Source organism: Pinus tabuliformis, chromosome 5_1 (genome assembly GCF_031772625.1).
Source record: "Pinus tabuliformis cultivar Carrire ecotype Pingquan chromosome 5_1, CPIR1, whole genome shotgun sequence".
In the NCBI taxonomy this organism is placed as follows: domain Eukaryota; kingdom Viridiplantae; phylum Streptophyta; class Pinopsida; order Pinales; family Pinaceae; genus Pinus; species Pinus tabuliformis.
The window spans coordinates 133,507,728-133,522,245 of NC_142305.1; the positions used below are offsets into that span (position 1 = coordinate 133,507,728).

The following is a 14,518-nucleotide window of genomic DNA, read 5'->3' on the forward strand; positions in this document are numbered from 1 at the left end:
TCACATCCGTTGTGGACTATTCAGCTGGATGGTGGATAGATCTTTCCATGTACTTTGGTTTTAATGACTGCCACATCCATTATGGACTATTCCGCTGGATGTGGACAAACCTTCTTGGTTCGTGTATGTCTCTTCCTGGGTGGTACTATTACCTCTCACTTAGAGGCTCACTCTTTCCCCCTTTTGTAGTAAGATAACCTACACAAAGTTATGTTGCACACTCATGAGGCATACTCACCTTACTTTTTGAAGGTACTGGTGTAACACTCTCATGTTGAACAACAAGAGCTAAGGCAAATCTCTAAGTATAAATACATAAAAAATAAAATACATATAAATAAATATATAAAAAAAAATTAGTTAAAATCAATACATATAAATAAATATATAAAAAAAAAAAAATTGAGTTAAAATTATATATATGGATATATCAATTGAAAGAATAAAACGCAAACATGTCTTCACAGTGCAATCAACGGATGGTATAAAAAGTAGAATGACCTTTTACATTTTTTTTGAACGATGTTAAATAAATAGCGTGGACCATGGTGTTATTATTTTTTAACAGTGTAAAATAAATAGTGTGGAATATGGTGTTGTGAAAAACTGGTTTTTCAAAAATGGTGCCTGGTGTCTGGAGTAAAGTCAAAAGAATGAAATGTTCAATATCTACTCTCGACAATGGCCTTACAGAAAAGCAGGTTTGAAAACAAGTTACTTTTAATGCATTATTCGTTCTTAGTATATAGCAACTAACTTGTTTGAGTTATTCTGGAAGACCATGACTTGTGAATTTTGTGTGATTTTTGAGATAAGTTATATATGTGGGTTTGTCAATTCGAGTTACTCGAAAGAATGAAATCCTTCCACTCAGGTTAGCAAATATTGATAATATTTACAATATACATATCTCTCATATAAAATTTACAACATTATTGTATATATATAGATAATCACAAGATGTATTTGATTGCCTAATGAATACTGATATTTTATGTTTCCCAAGATATCCCTATCCCATTCCCCAAAGTCGATATTCGTTTTTTTGGACCACTCCAAAAAAGAACAAAGATACTTCCAACCCAACCACTTCATCACTTTGGCGTCCTTAGGTTTACTCAAAGGTACTTTTCTGCGAGATGTTCCAACGAAATTTCCAGCCTTCAATTTCATCACAGATTTTGGTCTTCAGAGAGTAGGTGATTGAAATATTCTTCGAGTCTTTATCACACATTTTTGGAATTTTGTGTTAATGCTAGGATCTCACACGTAGCAATCCTCGACAGAGACTTCCAATGACTTTGTGTGGTTGTATTTTTGCAGAGGCTTCTGAATTGAATTGAGTGCCCTGCAAGTTTCTCATGCGATATTTTCTTCGTTGTTACTCTCCACACATTAGAAAATCATTTCTCTCGTTCACATAGTGACTCTATATATTACACATCTTTCAACTTCTCGAAAATCAATTTTTAGGGTTGCAGACGTACTGCAACCAGGTTAGAAAGTCATCCTAATATTCGTTGCAGCTCAGTGGACTAGAAAATGAATTGGGGACGACATGGAATGTGTATTTGGTGCCTCTTATTTCTTTCGCTAGTGCTGGTACCGTCATTTGCAAAAGCAAGAATTCACCATTATGGATGGAATGTGAGATCTGAATATAACTCTGCTGATTGTTATGAGACATTGGTGATTACCAACAATGGCCAATTTCCAGGCCAACCATCAAGGCCCAGGCGGGGGACACCATCCACGTTCAACTCACTAATCAAATGGAAACTGAGAATGTTGTTTTTCACTGGCACGGTATCCGGCAGGTATCCATATTCTTTCATCTCTCTGCATAATTTTTTGGGCCGCATATATTAAGTACATATACTACGTGAATAATTGGACTAGTGTATAGTGTACTGAACCCATGATTGACTTAATGCATGATTTTATGAAAATATATTTATTAACATTTTTTTATTGTCAGCGCCGAACACCATGGAGTGATGGAACGGGTGGAGTTACACAGTGTCCCATCATGCCAGGAGAGACTTTCGTCTACAAATTTGTAGTGGACAGAGTAGGGTTTATATTTTCATCACTCATATCACAGTGGGATTCATGATGTGTAGTGTAATTATATGGTGCAGCCTGGGAAGTATTTCTACCATGGTCACTTTCTCAAAATTGACTACAAAATATTTCTATGGAAGTCATTTTCTCAAAATTGTGATCATATATAAAATTATTGTAAATGATATTTTTATATTTAATAATCATAATTTTTGTTTTGTTAATGTAAATAGACATACATATACTAAAGTAAAGAATTGTTGAAAATGTCTAGTTATCGATAAATATCATAGTAATTAATTGTCATAATAATATAATTAATGTAAAGAAAGATAAAAATTATACCTATGTAAAAAACATAAAAATAAAGTAAGATAGACACAACTTGATTCTTTCCAACAATAAAAACAATAGATTATATGTCTTGACTATTTCTACTATCCTGCCATATTCATAATTTGACAACAATGTTTTGATACAAACTCATCATAGTATTACCTTAAATAATTTATAATAATTTCTTTATATAAATAATTTTCAATAAAAATGCCTTTAAAATTTCAAATCTCATTTTCAATTTCAATGATTTAGGTTAATATTTTCCAATTACAACTTAATTGACTTTATTTAAAAATTAAGGAAATAGCTTTTAATTAATCACTGTAAATATTATTTGTATTTCACTAATTATCACTGATTTGAGATTATATATATATATATATATATATATATATATTTATTTCAAAATTTTATATTTATTTTTAACATTTAAATATTTAATATAAAAAAACAAAATAAGGTTGAGAGTTAGTACAAGTGGTTTATTTTAGTTGCTAAAAAGACCTTTCTAGTTGATTAGAGGGATAAATTTTAAAAATTATTTTGATTAGTTCTTTTAATGTTAGTTGTATTTATTTTTTTTCATTTTATTTAAATATCACATTTATTAATTTAGATATATTTAAACTTTGGATTTATCAAGCAACAAAAGGCATCAAATCTTTCAAGGTAATTTTTTATTTTTATTTTTTTTTAAATGTAAAATTTAAAGAAAGATTTGCACCTGATCTCTTTCTTGATCGATAAATCCAAATTTAAGATGAATCTAGACTAGTTTCTTTCACACACATATCATTTTATTTTTATCGTTTTTATTTTATTTCTATTTATCGAAGTAAAATGTTAAAAAAAACATACCTCTCAATACAATTAAATAAAAATATAAAGGTAAAAATGATAAAAAAAATAAACATATAATCTATAATTATATGAATATATTTGTTTGCATCATAAAATTATTCACATTATTTAACATCATTTCCAAAACCTCAACATTTTAAAATGAAATATGAACTTTAAAAATTACTTTCATTAATTCTTTTAATATTATTTGTATTTAGTCCATGGGGTCATGGATAGAGGTGAGTGAGTCTTTAAAGACACTCCTTTGATGTGAAGTCACCATTTCAATTCCCTACCCCTTGATGTGGAGTTACCATTCCAATTCCCTACCCTATAGGTTTGATATATTGGACATGATGAAGATGTAATCTCCCAAGCTTACAAAAATATATATTATTTGTATTTAATTCTTTTATTTTTCTTTATTTAAATATCATATTTATGAACTCACATCCATTTTAACTAGGAATCTATTAAGTATCTTGAGGGATCAAATCCCTTAAAGTACAAATTTCTTTTTTGAATACAAAACTTGAGAAAAAAATTACACATTTAAAAATGTGATCCTTTCAAAATTTGATAAATCCTCTATATATATATATATATATATATATATATATATATATATATATATATATATATATATATATATATATATATTCCATTTTATTTTTATTATTTTTATTTTATTTTTGTTTCACTAAATTCATATATATATATATATATATATATATATTAATTTAGTGAAAGAAAAATAAAATAAAAATAATATATATATATATATATATAATTTTAATTTTAATTTTGTATCACCTCTTCTCCCTTCTGGAGTAATACTGATTTAGTGGATTATGTTGCGGGCAGTGGTTACTTATTGGGGGCATGGATCCTATAATTGCTTGCTCGTGAAATCTATAAACAATTCAGCAGGAACGGGTAGTATTTGCAACTCTACAAATCCTGAAAGTTCTATTCCTTACATTCTATCTGTAGTCACCATACACACATATCACTTGTGGATTATTAGTGTGGCTTCCTTATCGTCATTCAATTTCCTACTTGAGATATATGTTAGTTCAAAGCATACATAAAACACAACAGATTTATACTTAGAGACTTAGACGGCAATAACAAAGAATAATTTTAGAGACAGACAAATGGAGAAACAACAAGATTACTCAATCAAAAACAGTGGAATAGATAAAACAATCATTGGAGAACATAAATCACTTTGCATTACGTAACATACCTAGACCTTGGCTTGCTATCCTTGGCCAGAGAAATTACAAATTTATAGAGGCTGAAGAAGGATCTAGAATCCTGCATGTGATTTAGATGGAGATCTAGAAACTAATGGCAGTGTAGAAGGATCTAGAATCCTACATGTGATTTAGATGGAGATCTAGAAACTAATGGCAGTGTAGAAGGATCTAGAATCCTGCATGAATTTGGCTTCACACTTAACATTCTCCCACTTGAAGCCAAATAAGAGCCATGAATCAAGCCACACCGAGTCCTACCATGCCTCTACATAACTCATGTTTATTTCGTGGTAGAATCTTAGTGAGCATATCAGCAGGGTTTCTATCTGTATGGATCTTTTCCAAGGATAACTGTTCTTCCTCCAACACATGTCGGATCCAATGGTACCTTAAGTCAATGTGCTTGGTTTTTGAATGAAATGATGGGTTTCTCGCCAAGTGAATGGCACTCTGACTATCACAATATAGCACATACTTGTCCTGCTTTATTCCTATCTCTCCTGGGAATCGCCGCATCCACAACATCTCTTTACAAGCTTCTGTTGCAACTATGTACTCTGCTTCTGTTGTAGAGAAGGCTACTATTCTTTGTAGCCTTGACACCCAAGATACTGCTGCACTTACAAATGTATACAAATAACTTGTAGTGGAATTTTGGGTGTACATATCTCCAGCCATTTCTGCATCTGTAAATCCTTCAAGCACAGTCTCATCATGACCAAAACATAAACAATAATGACTAGTACCCTTGAGATACCTCAAAATCCATTTTACTACTTGCCAATGTTGTTTGCATGGATTGGCAAGGAACCTACTCACTATTCCCACTGAATATGCAATGTCTGGTCGTGTGCATACCATGGCATACATCAAGCAGCCAACTGCTGAAGCATAAGGAATCTTGCTCATCTCTTCTTTCTCCTTGTCATCACTAGGACATAATTCAGTACTTAGCTTGAAGTGGGCTGCAAGGGGTGTACCAACTGGCTTGGCATCCTTCATATTAAACCTGTCAAGCACCTTCTTGATATTTTTTTTTTATGACAGCCACAACCTTTTGTTTTTCCTGTCACGCATAATTTGCATGCCCAATATCTGTTGTGCTGGTCCCAAATCCTTCATTGCAAATTTGCTACTCAAATCTTTCTTCAATCTATTGATCTTATTCTTATCATGCCCAATAATCAACATGTCATCCACATATAACAATAATATAATATACTTTCTTTGATCATACCTCTTGATATAGACATAATGGTCAGCTTCCAACCTCTGAAAACCATGTTTCAACATGAATGAATCAAATTTTTTGTACCTTTGTTGAGGTGCCTGTTTCAACTCATAGAGACTCTTCTTCAACCTACAACCAAGGCCTTCTTTGCCTTTTTCTATGAAGCCTTCTCGCTGCTCCATTTAAATTTCTTCCTCCAATTCACCATGAAGGAAAGAAGTTTTTACATCTAATTGTTCACATTCTAAGTTTAAAGCAGAAACTAGACCAAGAATGACTCTAATGGATGACATTTTAACAATAGTTGAGAAAATTTCAGTGAAGTCAATACCTTCTTTTTGGGCAAAACCTTTCACCACCAGCCTTGCTTTATGTCTCTCCTTCTTTTCGTCGCCTTCATGCTTAATCTTGTAAACCCATTTGTTTTGTAGAGCCTTTCTACCTTTTGGGAGGTTTACCAACTCCCAAGTTTTATTTTCCAGCAAAGAGTTCATTTCTTCTTCCATTGCTTTCTTCCATTCTTCACTGTGCTCAACTTTACAGGCTTCTTGAAAACAATTAGGCTCACCTTCATCAGTCAACAAAATATAGTTTGAAGGAGGATACCTTTGTGAAGGCTTATGAGGCCTAGAAGATCTGCGAACCAACTGTGGTGGTGCATTATCAGGTTGAATCTCCTGTAAAGGTTCTTGCAAGATTCCTTCTTCTTGTTGTTCATCATTTTCCACTTGTTGTTCTTCATGCTCCTAAATTTGTTGTTCATTTTCTTGTATTGGTGGTATGTTTTCCTGCTGCTCTTCAAACCTGTCAATAACCTTCTTGACCTCCAACTCACCTACAATCCTCTTGAACATTTATGACTCATTAAATATAACATCCCTGCTTCTAATAATTTTATGTTTGACTGGATCCCATAGACGATAACCAAAATGTTCATCCGCATATCCCAAAAAAAATTCATTTCATAGATATATCATCTAGCTTAGTTCTATTTTCTTTGGGAATATGTACAAATGCTTCACATCCAAAGATTTTCGAGTAAGAATAATTCAAATTCTTACCAATCCAAACTTCTTCAGGGATACTGCCATCCAAGGCTGTAGTTGGAGATCTATTTATGAGGTAGCAAGCGGTCTTGACTGCTTCAGCCCAAAAATTCTTCTCCAAACCAGAATTCTTCTACTTCACACCTTTTCCATGATGGTGCGATTCATCCTTTCTGCGACACCATTTTGTTGAGGAGTACCAAGCAAAATCTTCTCATGCTTTATGCCAAACCTGCTACAATATTCCTTAAATGCATTTGAGCAATATTCTCCACCATTATCTGTTCTTAAACACTTGAGCAATTTGTTAGTCTCTCTTTCAACAACAACATGAAAATTTTGAAATATTCCAAACACTTCACTTTTAATTTTCATAGGATATGCCCAAACCTTCCTGGATGCATCATCTATAAATGTTACAAAATATGATGCTCCTCTTACTGATTTAATGTTAACAGGCCCAAACACATATGAGTGTACCAATTCTAACACATTTTTCTTTCTGTCATGGTCGCCTCTAAGGAATGAAACCCTTCTTTTTCTTCCATATATACAATGCTCACAAAGATCAAGATTGTAGGATTTCAAATATGGCAATAAATTTTTGCCAACAAGGATTTTTGAGCCCTTCTCGCTCATGTGACCCAAACGCTTATGCCACAGATCTGCTGAATTTCCTTCTTTTATGACAACAGTCAAATCTGATTTTCCTATCAGTGTCTTCAATGTGTATAATGTTCCTATCTTGGGTCCTTTGGCCACGACCAATGCTCCTTTGCTAATTTTCCAGCCTCCTTCTCCAAAGCTTGTGGAATAGCCTTCATCATCTAGTTGTCCCAAAGAGATTACACTCATGCGTATTCCTGGTACATGCTTAACTTGTTTTAACAATATATCTTGTCCATCTTTCATCTTGATCTGGACATCTTCCACTCCAACAATACTGCAAAAATGATTATTTCCCAAATGCACTCTATCATAATCACCAGGATTATATGAAACAAAACTATCTTTGCACATGGTGAGATGCCCCAGAGTGAAGGATCCAATAAAAGCTACTGCTAAATGGATATACACATGCATCCTCTACTGAAACAGTAAACAACACAGCACCATCTATGGCTACAGCAGTTGTCTCACGTTCATTTGTGTTGGATGACTTGTGATTTGTATTAGATGGTCTATGATCCCTTTGTCATTTCTTCCAAAATCGACATTCTTTCTTCATGTGCCGGGGTTGGCCACAATGAAAGAAGATGATCCTTCCTCTCCTTGATTTTGATCGGCTTCTCGATCTTGATCCATTCTCCTACCACGATCAGCTAGAGCTAGAGCTTCTCCTCCCTGGTTTTCTGCAATTGACTTGCGTCGCAATTCTTCATTCATTAAACTGCTGCTGACATCATCAAACTTCAGGCTTCCTGCAATTGTTGAAGTTCTCATAACTATAATTAAATTTTCCCAGCTGTCTGGCATAGAACACATTAGCAAAATAGCTCTAATTTCATCATCTAAAATGATTTTAACAGAGGCAAGCTGATTAGTAATAATATTAAATGCATTCAACTGCTTAGCAACTAAAGCACCCTCCTTCATTTTGAGATTATAAAGCTTCTTCGTCAAGAACACTTTGTTTGATGCCGTGTTCTTCTCATATAGATCATGGAGCTTCTTCCATAATCCTTCAGCCGTCTTTTCTCCGGACACATTGAAATACACATTTTTGCTAGATATTGGCAAATTGTTGCAATCGCCTTTCTATCCAGCTTATTTCATTCTTCATTTGTCATCGATGAGGGTTTCTTTGTTGTGCCCTCAATCGGAAAATACTGATCCTTCAAAATCAGTATATCCTCCGTCTGTGATTTCCATAGGGCAAAATTAGCCCCGCTCAACTTCTCAATATCTGTCATTGTTGTCACTATTTTCAATATATTGATGCCCAAAAACAAAAACTCCACTTAAAAATAAAACTTTAATTATGACACTTTAAAATTTAGTAATAATGACTTTCCTCCTTTTGAAATAGCCTTTTCAAAATTCCTCTCTTTTAAAATATACTTTTCAAAATTCCAACATATAATTATATAAATATAAAAAACATATATAATGTTTTAATTTTTTCACATTTCACACATACATATGTTGGTTTGTATAACTGCAAGTTTGATGAAAAAAAAAATTACAAACTCCACGTAAAGCACTTAAGCACTCCACGTTTTAGGCTTCATGGCACGTTTCACCATATGTCCATGGCCTTTTTATTTCTTGCAACAATTTTCTTAACGTTCCTTAGCTAGTTTCTCAGCTATTTCCTGAACATATCATTTTCCTGGACTCTCTTCTCTGCAGTGATTTCCGATTTTCTAGGCAGATCCTTCAACAGCTCCAGAGGTAATAACCAACTTTTTAATGAACGCTGCCAGAGTAAGGTGATGGCACTAAGCGGCTTGCACAGTGGATATTCGACTCTAGCTCTGATACCAGTGGTTAGTTCAGAGCATACATAGCACACAACAGATTTATACTCGGAGACTTAAACAGCGATAGCAAAGAATTATTTCATAGATAGACAAATGGAGAAACAACAAGAGTACTCAATGAGAAACAATGGAATAGATAAAACAATCACTGGAGAAAAGAAATCACTTTGCATTATGTAACAGGCCTAAACCTTGGCTTGGTATACTTGGCCACATAAATTACAAATTTATAGAGGTTAAAGAAGCATCGAGAATCCTGCATGAGATTTAGATGGAGTTCTAGAAACTAATGGTGTTGTAAAAGGATCTAGAATCCTGCATGTGATTTAGATGGAGATCTAAAAACTAATAGTGATGCAAAAAGATCTAGAACCCTGTATGAACTTGGCTTCACACTTAACCGTGTATCCATTTCAAATTAATATAGAACCCTATTTTATTTGATCATTTTATTGAATTCAATCTTTTTTATCCAATTCTAAAAAAAAATCTTTTAAAATAATCTCAAAATCAAACATCAAACTGAAATGTGACATGACATGACACGTACATAACATCACTGTAGTTGAGGCCGACGGTCACTACGTGGAAGCATTGGTTGTTAAAGACCTCAACATATACTCAGGGGAGACATATTCAGTACTCATAACAGCAAATCAGAATGCATCCAGAAATTACTGGGCAGCGCTCAACTTGCAAGGTCAGGGGAGACATATTCAGTACTCATAACAGCAAATCAGAATGCATCCAGAAATTACTGGGCAGCGCTCAACTTGCAAGGTTGTGAACCCAAGACGCCAACAGGGCGTGCCATTTTAAGATACCTTCCGAATCCTCTCTCGATGCTGCCTCCCTCCACGCCTCCAAAAGGCCCGCTCTGGAACGATCCTTCTTACACCAAAAACCAGGCAAAACTGTACAAGGCAAGAGCAGGGCACGTGATCCGTCCTTCCCTCACATCCCAAAGGCGCGTGGTGCTTCTGAACACGCAGAACAAAATCAATGGCTACACGCGGTGGGCAATCAACAATATCTCTAACGTGCCGCCCGATACTCCATTTCTGGTAGCCGTTAAGTTCGGGCTAAAAAAGTCCTTCGACCAATTCCCAGCTCCGGAGAACTACAAGGCGTATAACATATCGAGTCCTCAATCCAATCAAAACGCAACCTACAGGAATCCGATTTACAGATGGGAATTCAACAGCACTGTGGACATAATTTTACAGAATGCGAACATGCTGATCAACAAATCGAGCGAGATTCATCCATGGCATCTCCCCGGCCATGATTTCTGGGTTCTTGCTCATGGCGACGGGGCATTCGAAGCGCAAAAAGATACAGAGAAGTTCAATCTGGTAAATCCACCACTGAGAAATACAGTGCCTGTGTTTCCGAATGGTTGGAGTGCATTGAGGTCGAGAGCTAACAATCCGGGAGTGTGGGCTTTTCATTGTCACGTTGAAGCACATTTCTCCATGGGAATGGGAGTCGTATTCGAAGAAGGAGCGCAGAGAATCGGAAAATTGCCGACTTCGATTATGGGCTGTGGCAAAAGCAAGGCCCTTTTGGGCCGCCATTGACATGGTCATCTTTCGTAGCAGATGTAGTTCACCATTCAATTATATTATCGGCTTTTCATTTCCTTTTAATTTTTGTTTAGGGACATCATGTCATCATGATTATACCTACGGTTCGATTTAAGTGAAAAAGTCAAAATTTAACGCCTTACATTAAGTAAATTTAATATTCATGATTGATGGAGTAAATATTAAAAATGAGTTGGGATTATTAATACCAAATGTAAATTTAATATTCATGATCGATACAGTGAATATTAAAATATAAGTTGGGATTTTTTAAAACATCATTATTATTAATTAAAAATGAGATGTATTAATACCAGATGTTAAAAGCCAAAAAGCACTATGCACTACCATCATAGTCATTTTCACTAATAAACTAAATACAGTTTATCTACTCATTTAATAAATATTTCTTATTTAAATGTAGAGCAAAGTGATATAAGATACTATCAAGATCTTTGAAAAAAGGTTGAGGGGGGACGTGAAGGAACGAAGAGTAATTAGGTAGGGTTATAGAGAGTTGCAGAGGTCGATCTTAATGGAGGGTTGTAGAGGAGGGAGCTACACTCCCTCCTACAAGGACGTCGTAGTTAGCAGAGGTAAGACATCACTGGCGAACATCAAAGGATTTGCGGGGAGAAGGAAAATGAATAATGAAAAGGAGACAGATGGGACCAAGAACAAGGAGAACAGTAGCACAAAAGATAAGAAGGAAGAAGACAAAAGCCAGGGAACAAGAGAAAAAAAACAAAAGGGACCTTGCAGACTAAAAGCAGAGATCACTACTAGAGTAGTGTTGAATGATCCTGCTCTGCAGGCACACAGGGAACACATAGGGACTTACACTATCATCTGTAAATTCATGGGATTATGGCCCATTGAAAAAGTTTTACAGATGTGGATCAAGTATCACTGGAAACCCAAAGGAAGCATTGACCTACATCTTGGGTCAAAGGGATTCTTCACAGTGGTGTTCTCAAACATCGAAGATAAAGACAAAGTATTCGAAGGAGGACCCTACTTTTATGCAACAGTTGGTCTCTATATGAGGCCTTGGATGATGAACTTTGTTCCAGAGCGGGAGACTTTCACATCGGTACTAGTCTGGGTAAGGCTCTATTCTCTACCTCTTGATTATTGGCAAATTGAATCGCTAGCTGCCATTGGCAATAAACTAGGTCGTTTTGTCAAAGCTTCTGAAGCCACAAGAAGAAGGAAATATACCTCCTTTGCAAGGATATGTGTGGAAATGGATTTATCAGGAGCTCTTTCGGATGAAGTTATATTAGAAGTTTTTGATGAGGAGTGGGTGTAGACGGTGGACTATGAGCATATCTTGTTCAGATGCTGTAGATGCCATGAACATGGACACTTGTTCAGAGACTGCCCTCTTAGTAAAGCAGACAACAAGAGTAAACCTAATACAATGAAGGACACAGAAAGCTTTCATAAAGTGGCAAGTAGAGGAAAAGGAGGGAAAAAAGGTCCAAAGCAACAACATAACGAGGGGCAAAAGTTCAAGTAGAACAAGTTTCAAGTGCTGGAAGAGAAAGAAGAAATTACGAAAGAAGACCAATCTTAGGAGGAAGGTCCTAATGAAAAGGAGAAAGAAGAAGAAAACAACCAAACACAAGATATTGGTTATCAGAAAGAGACTATGATGAGTGAAACAGAACTGGAGATGGATCAGGAAATGACCCAGAGTGAAATAGATCTAGAGGATCATGAACTACAGGAAATTCTCGATAAGGAACACCTAGATCTGGAAGGATTCTTGATGCAGGGAACCACGGGAGGAATAGATTCATTGCCTCAAGAAGAATGCAACAGAATACAACAGTTGTTTTTATGGAAAACTCAGGAAAGAGGGTTGGATAAAGGAAAAAACATTAACAAGCAGGAGCACAAAGGTGTGAAAACTATGAAATCAACTCCAGGATTAGCTACTAGAAATCCAGGAAAGAAGAGGGGCAGGAAAAAGCAGAATGAGCTCTTGATGGAGTGTGGAAAGCTAATGATAGATTCGGGTAAGATGAAAGACCTAACCAGTTACTCCTTTACAAATCTTTAATTATGAAGTTCACATCTTGGAATATTAGAGGTCTAGGTAGTAAAAGAAAACAAAGAATGCTTAGTAATAGAATGAAACTAGCAACGCCGGATATAATCTTCATCCAGGAAACAAAATGCTCCATTCAAAAATTAAAACAAATCCATAGCAAATGGCTTAATAGATTTGAGTTTCTAGAAGTTAAAGCAGAGAACACAGCGGGGGCATTCTCACTCTTTGGAACCCCCAAAAAGTTAGCATAATAGATGCGGAGGCATCAAGAAATATTTATCAGTAGTTATTCAACCAGTGGGGGTTTCAGATACCTTCCTGGTCACAAATGTTTATGGCCCTCAAAGAATAGATGATAAACTCAGATTTCTAGACTCCCTTGTGGATCTTAGGAGCAGACATTAAGGAATACCTTGGGTCATGGGAGGAGAATTTAACATGATTAAATATCTTTCGGGAAAAAAAGGAGGTACCAGAATGCTAAGTACAGAATCCTTAGCGTTCCAAACCTTCACAGATAATATGAAATTGGTTGACTCAGAAACGCACAATGGCCTTTTTACTTGGAACAAAAAAAGAGGAGGTGAAGCACAGGTCACCTCCAAGTTAGACAGATTTATGATCTCATAGGAGCTTATGCTTATAGATAGAGAAATAACAGCTAGAGTTCTCCCCTTTGGAGTCTCTGATCACTGGCTGATTCAATTAGAAATCAAGGGGATTGATTCTCCTAGGAATAGACCCTTCAGATTTGAGAATATCTAGCTCTCCCACCCATATTTCATCAGCAACATTGAAAAATGGTGGTCCGAAGATTTGCAGATCCAGGGCACAAATATGTTCCTCCTACATAAAAGACTAAAGCACATTAAATTCAGACTCAAAGAATGGAACAAGAATGATTTTGGTAACATTTTTGTGGACAAAAAATCAGTGGAAACCAAACTACAGGAACTCAACCAGGCACTGATCATAGATGGCTTTGATAAAGTCAAAAGTGATCAAGCTGACAAACACCATCAAGAATGGGAGAATTTATGCAAACAAGAGGAAATATTTTGGAGACAAAATTCTAGAGTTCAATGGCTAAAAGAAGGTGAACATAACACTAGATTTTTCCATCGATCCACAATGGCTGATAGAGCTCACAACATAATCTCTTCGATAATGAATGAGGACGGGGAGGCTCATATCTCTCATAAGAATATTGAAGCTGTGTTGGTCCAGCATTTCAGAGGCATCACTAAGGAAAACAATTCAGATAGAGAGCAATACATCAAGGAAATTACAAGACATATCCCTAAGCTAGTGTCTAGAGAGGACAATTTTAACGTTAATAGACCAGTAACTAAAGAGGAGGTTAGTGAGGTTCTCAAAGAAATGCAGAATGGCAAAGCTCCAAGACCGGATGGTTTCAATGTAGATTTTTTTTACGGCCTGCTAGAATATTGTCAAACTTGATATTCTGAATGTTGTGGAGGATTCCAGAAGAAACAGGACTGTTTTGAAAGCCCTCAACACCTCCTTCATTTCCATGATCCCCAAACAGGATACAACCCTTACTGCTGATAAGTACAGACCCATAGCTTTATGTAATGTGGTATA

At 35.4% G+C, this 14,518-nt stretch overlaps 1 protein-coding gene across 1 annotated transcript; it reads left to right on the forward strand.

Moving 5' to 3' along the window:
* The first annotated feature begins 3,475 nt into the window (after window positions 1-3,475).
* Window positions 3,476-10,848, forward strand: LOC149163785 (L-ascorbate oxidase-like). The gene is made up of 4 exons (XM_089429256.1): window positions 3,476-3,485; window positions 4,111-4,310; window positions 9,815-9,968; window positions 10,049-10,848. Exons 1-4 carry the CDS (start codon window positions 3,476-3,478, stop codon window positions 10,846-10,848), a joined length of 1,164 nt encoding a protein of 387 aa, XP_089285382.1.
* The last annotated feature ends 3,670 nt before the right edge of the window (window positions 10,849-14,518 follow it).

Coding starts and splice junctions, on each gene's coding strand:
- LOC149163785 (XM_089429256.1), top strand. Junction 4,311..9,814: donor CATTCAATTTCCTACTTGAG/ATATATGTTAGT, acceptor ATGACATGACAC/GTACATAACATCACTGTAGT. Junction 9,969..10,048: donor GGCAGCGCTCAACTTGCAAG/GTCAGGGGAGAC, acceptor TCAACTTGCAAG/GTTGTGAACCCAAGACGCCA.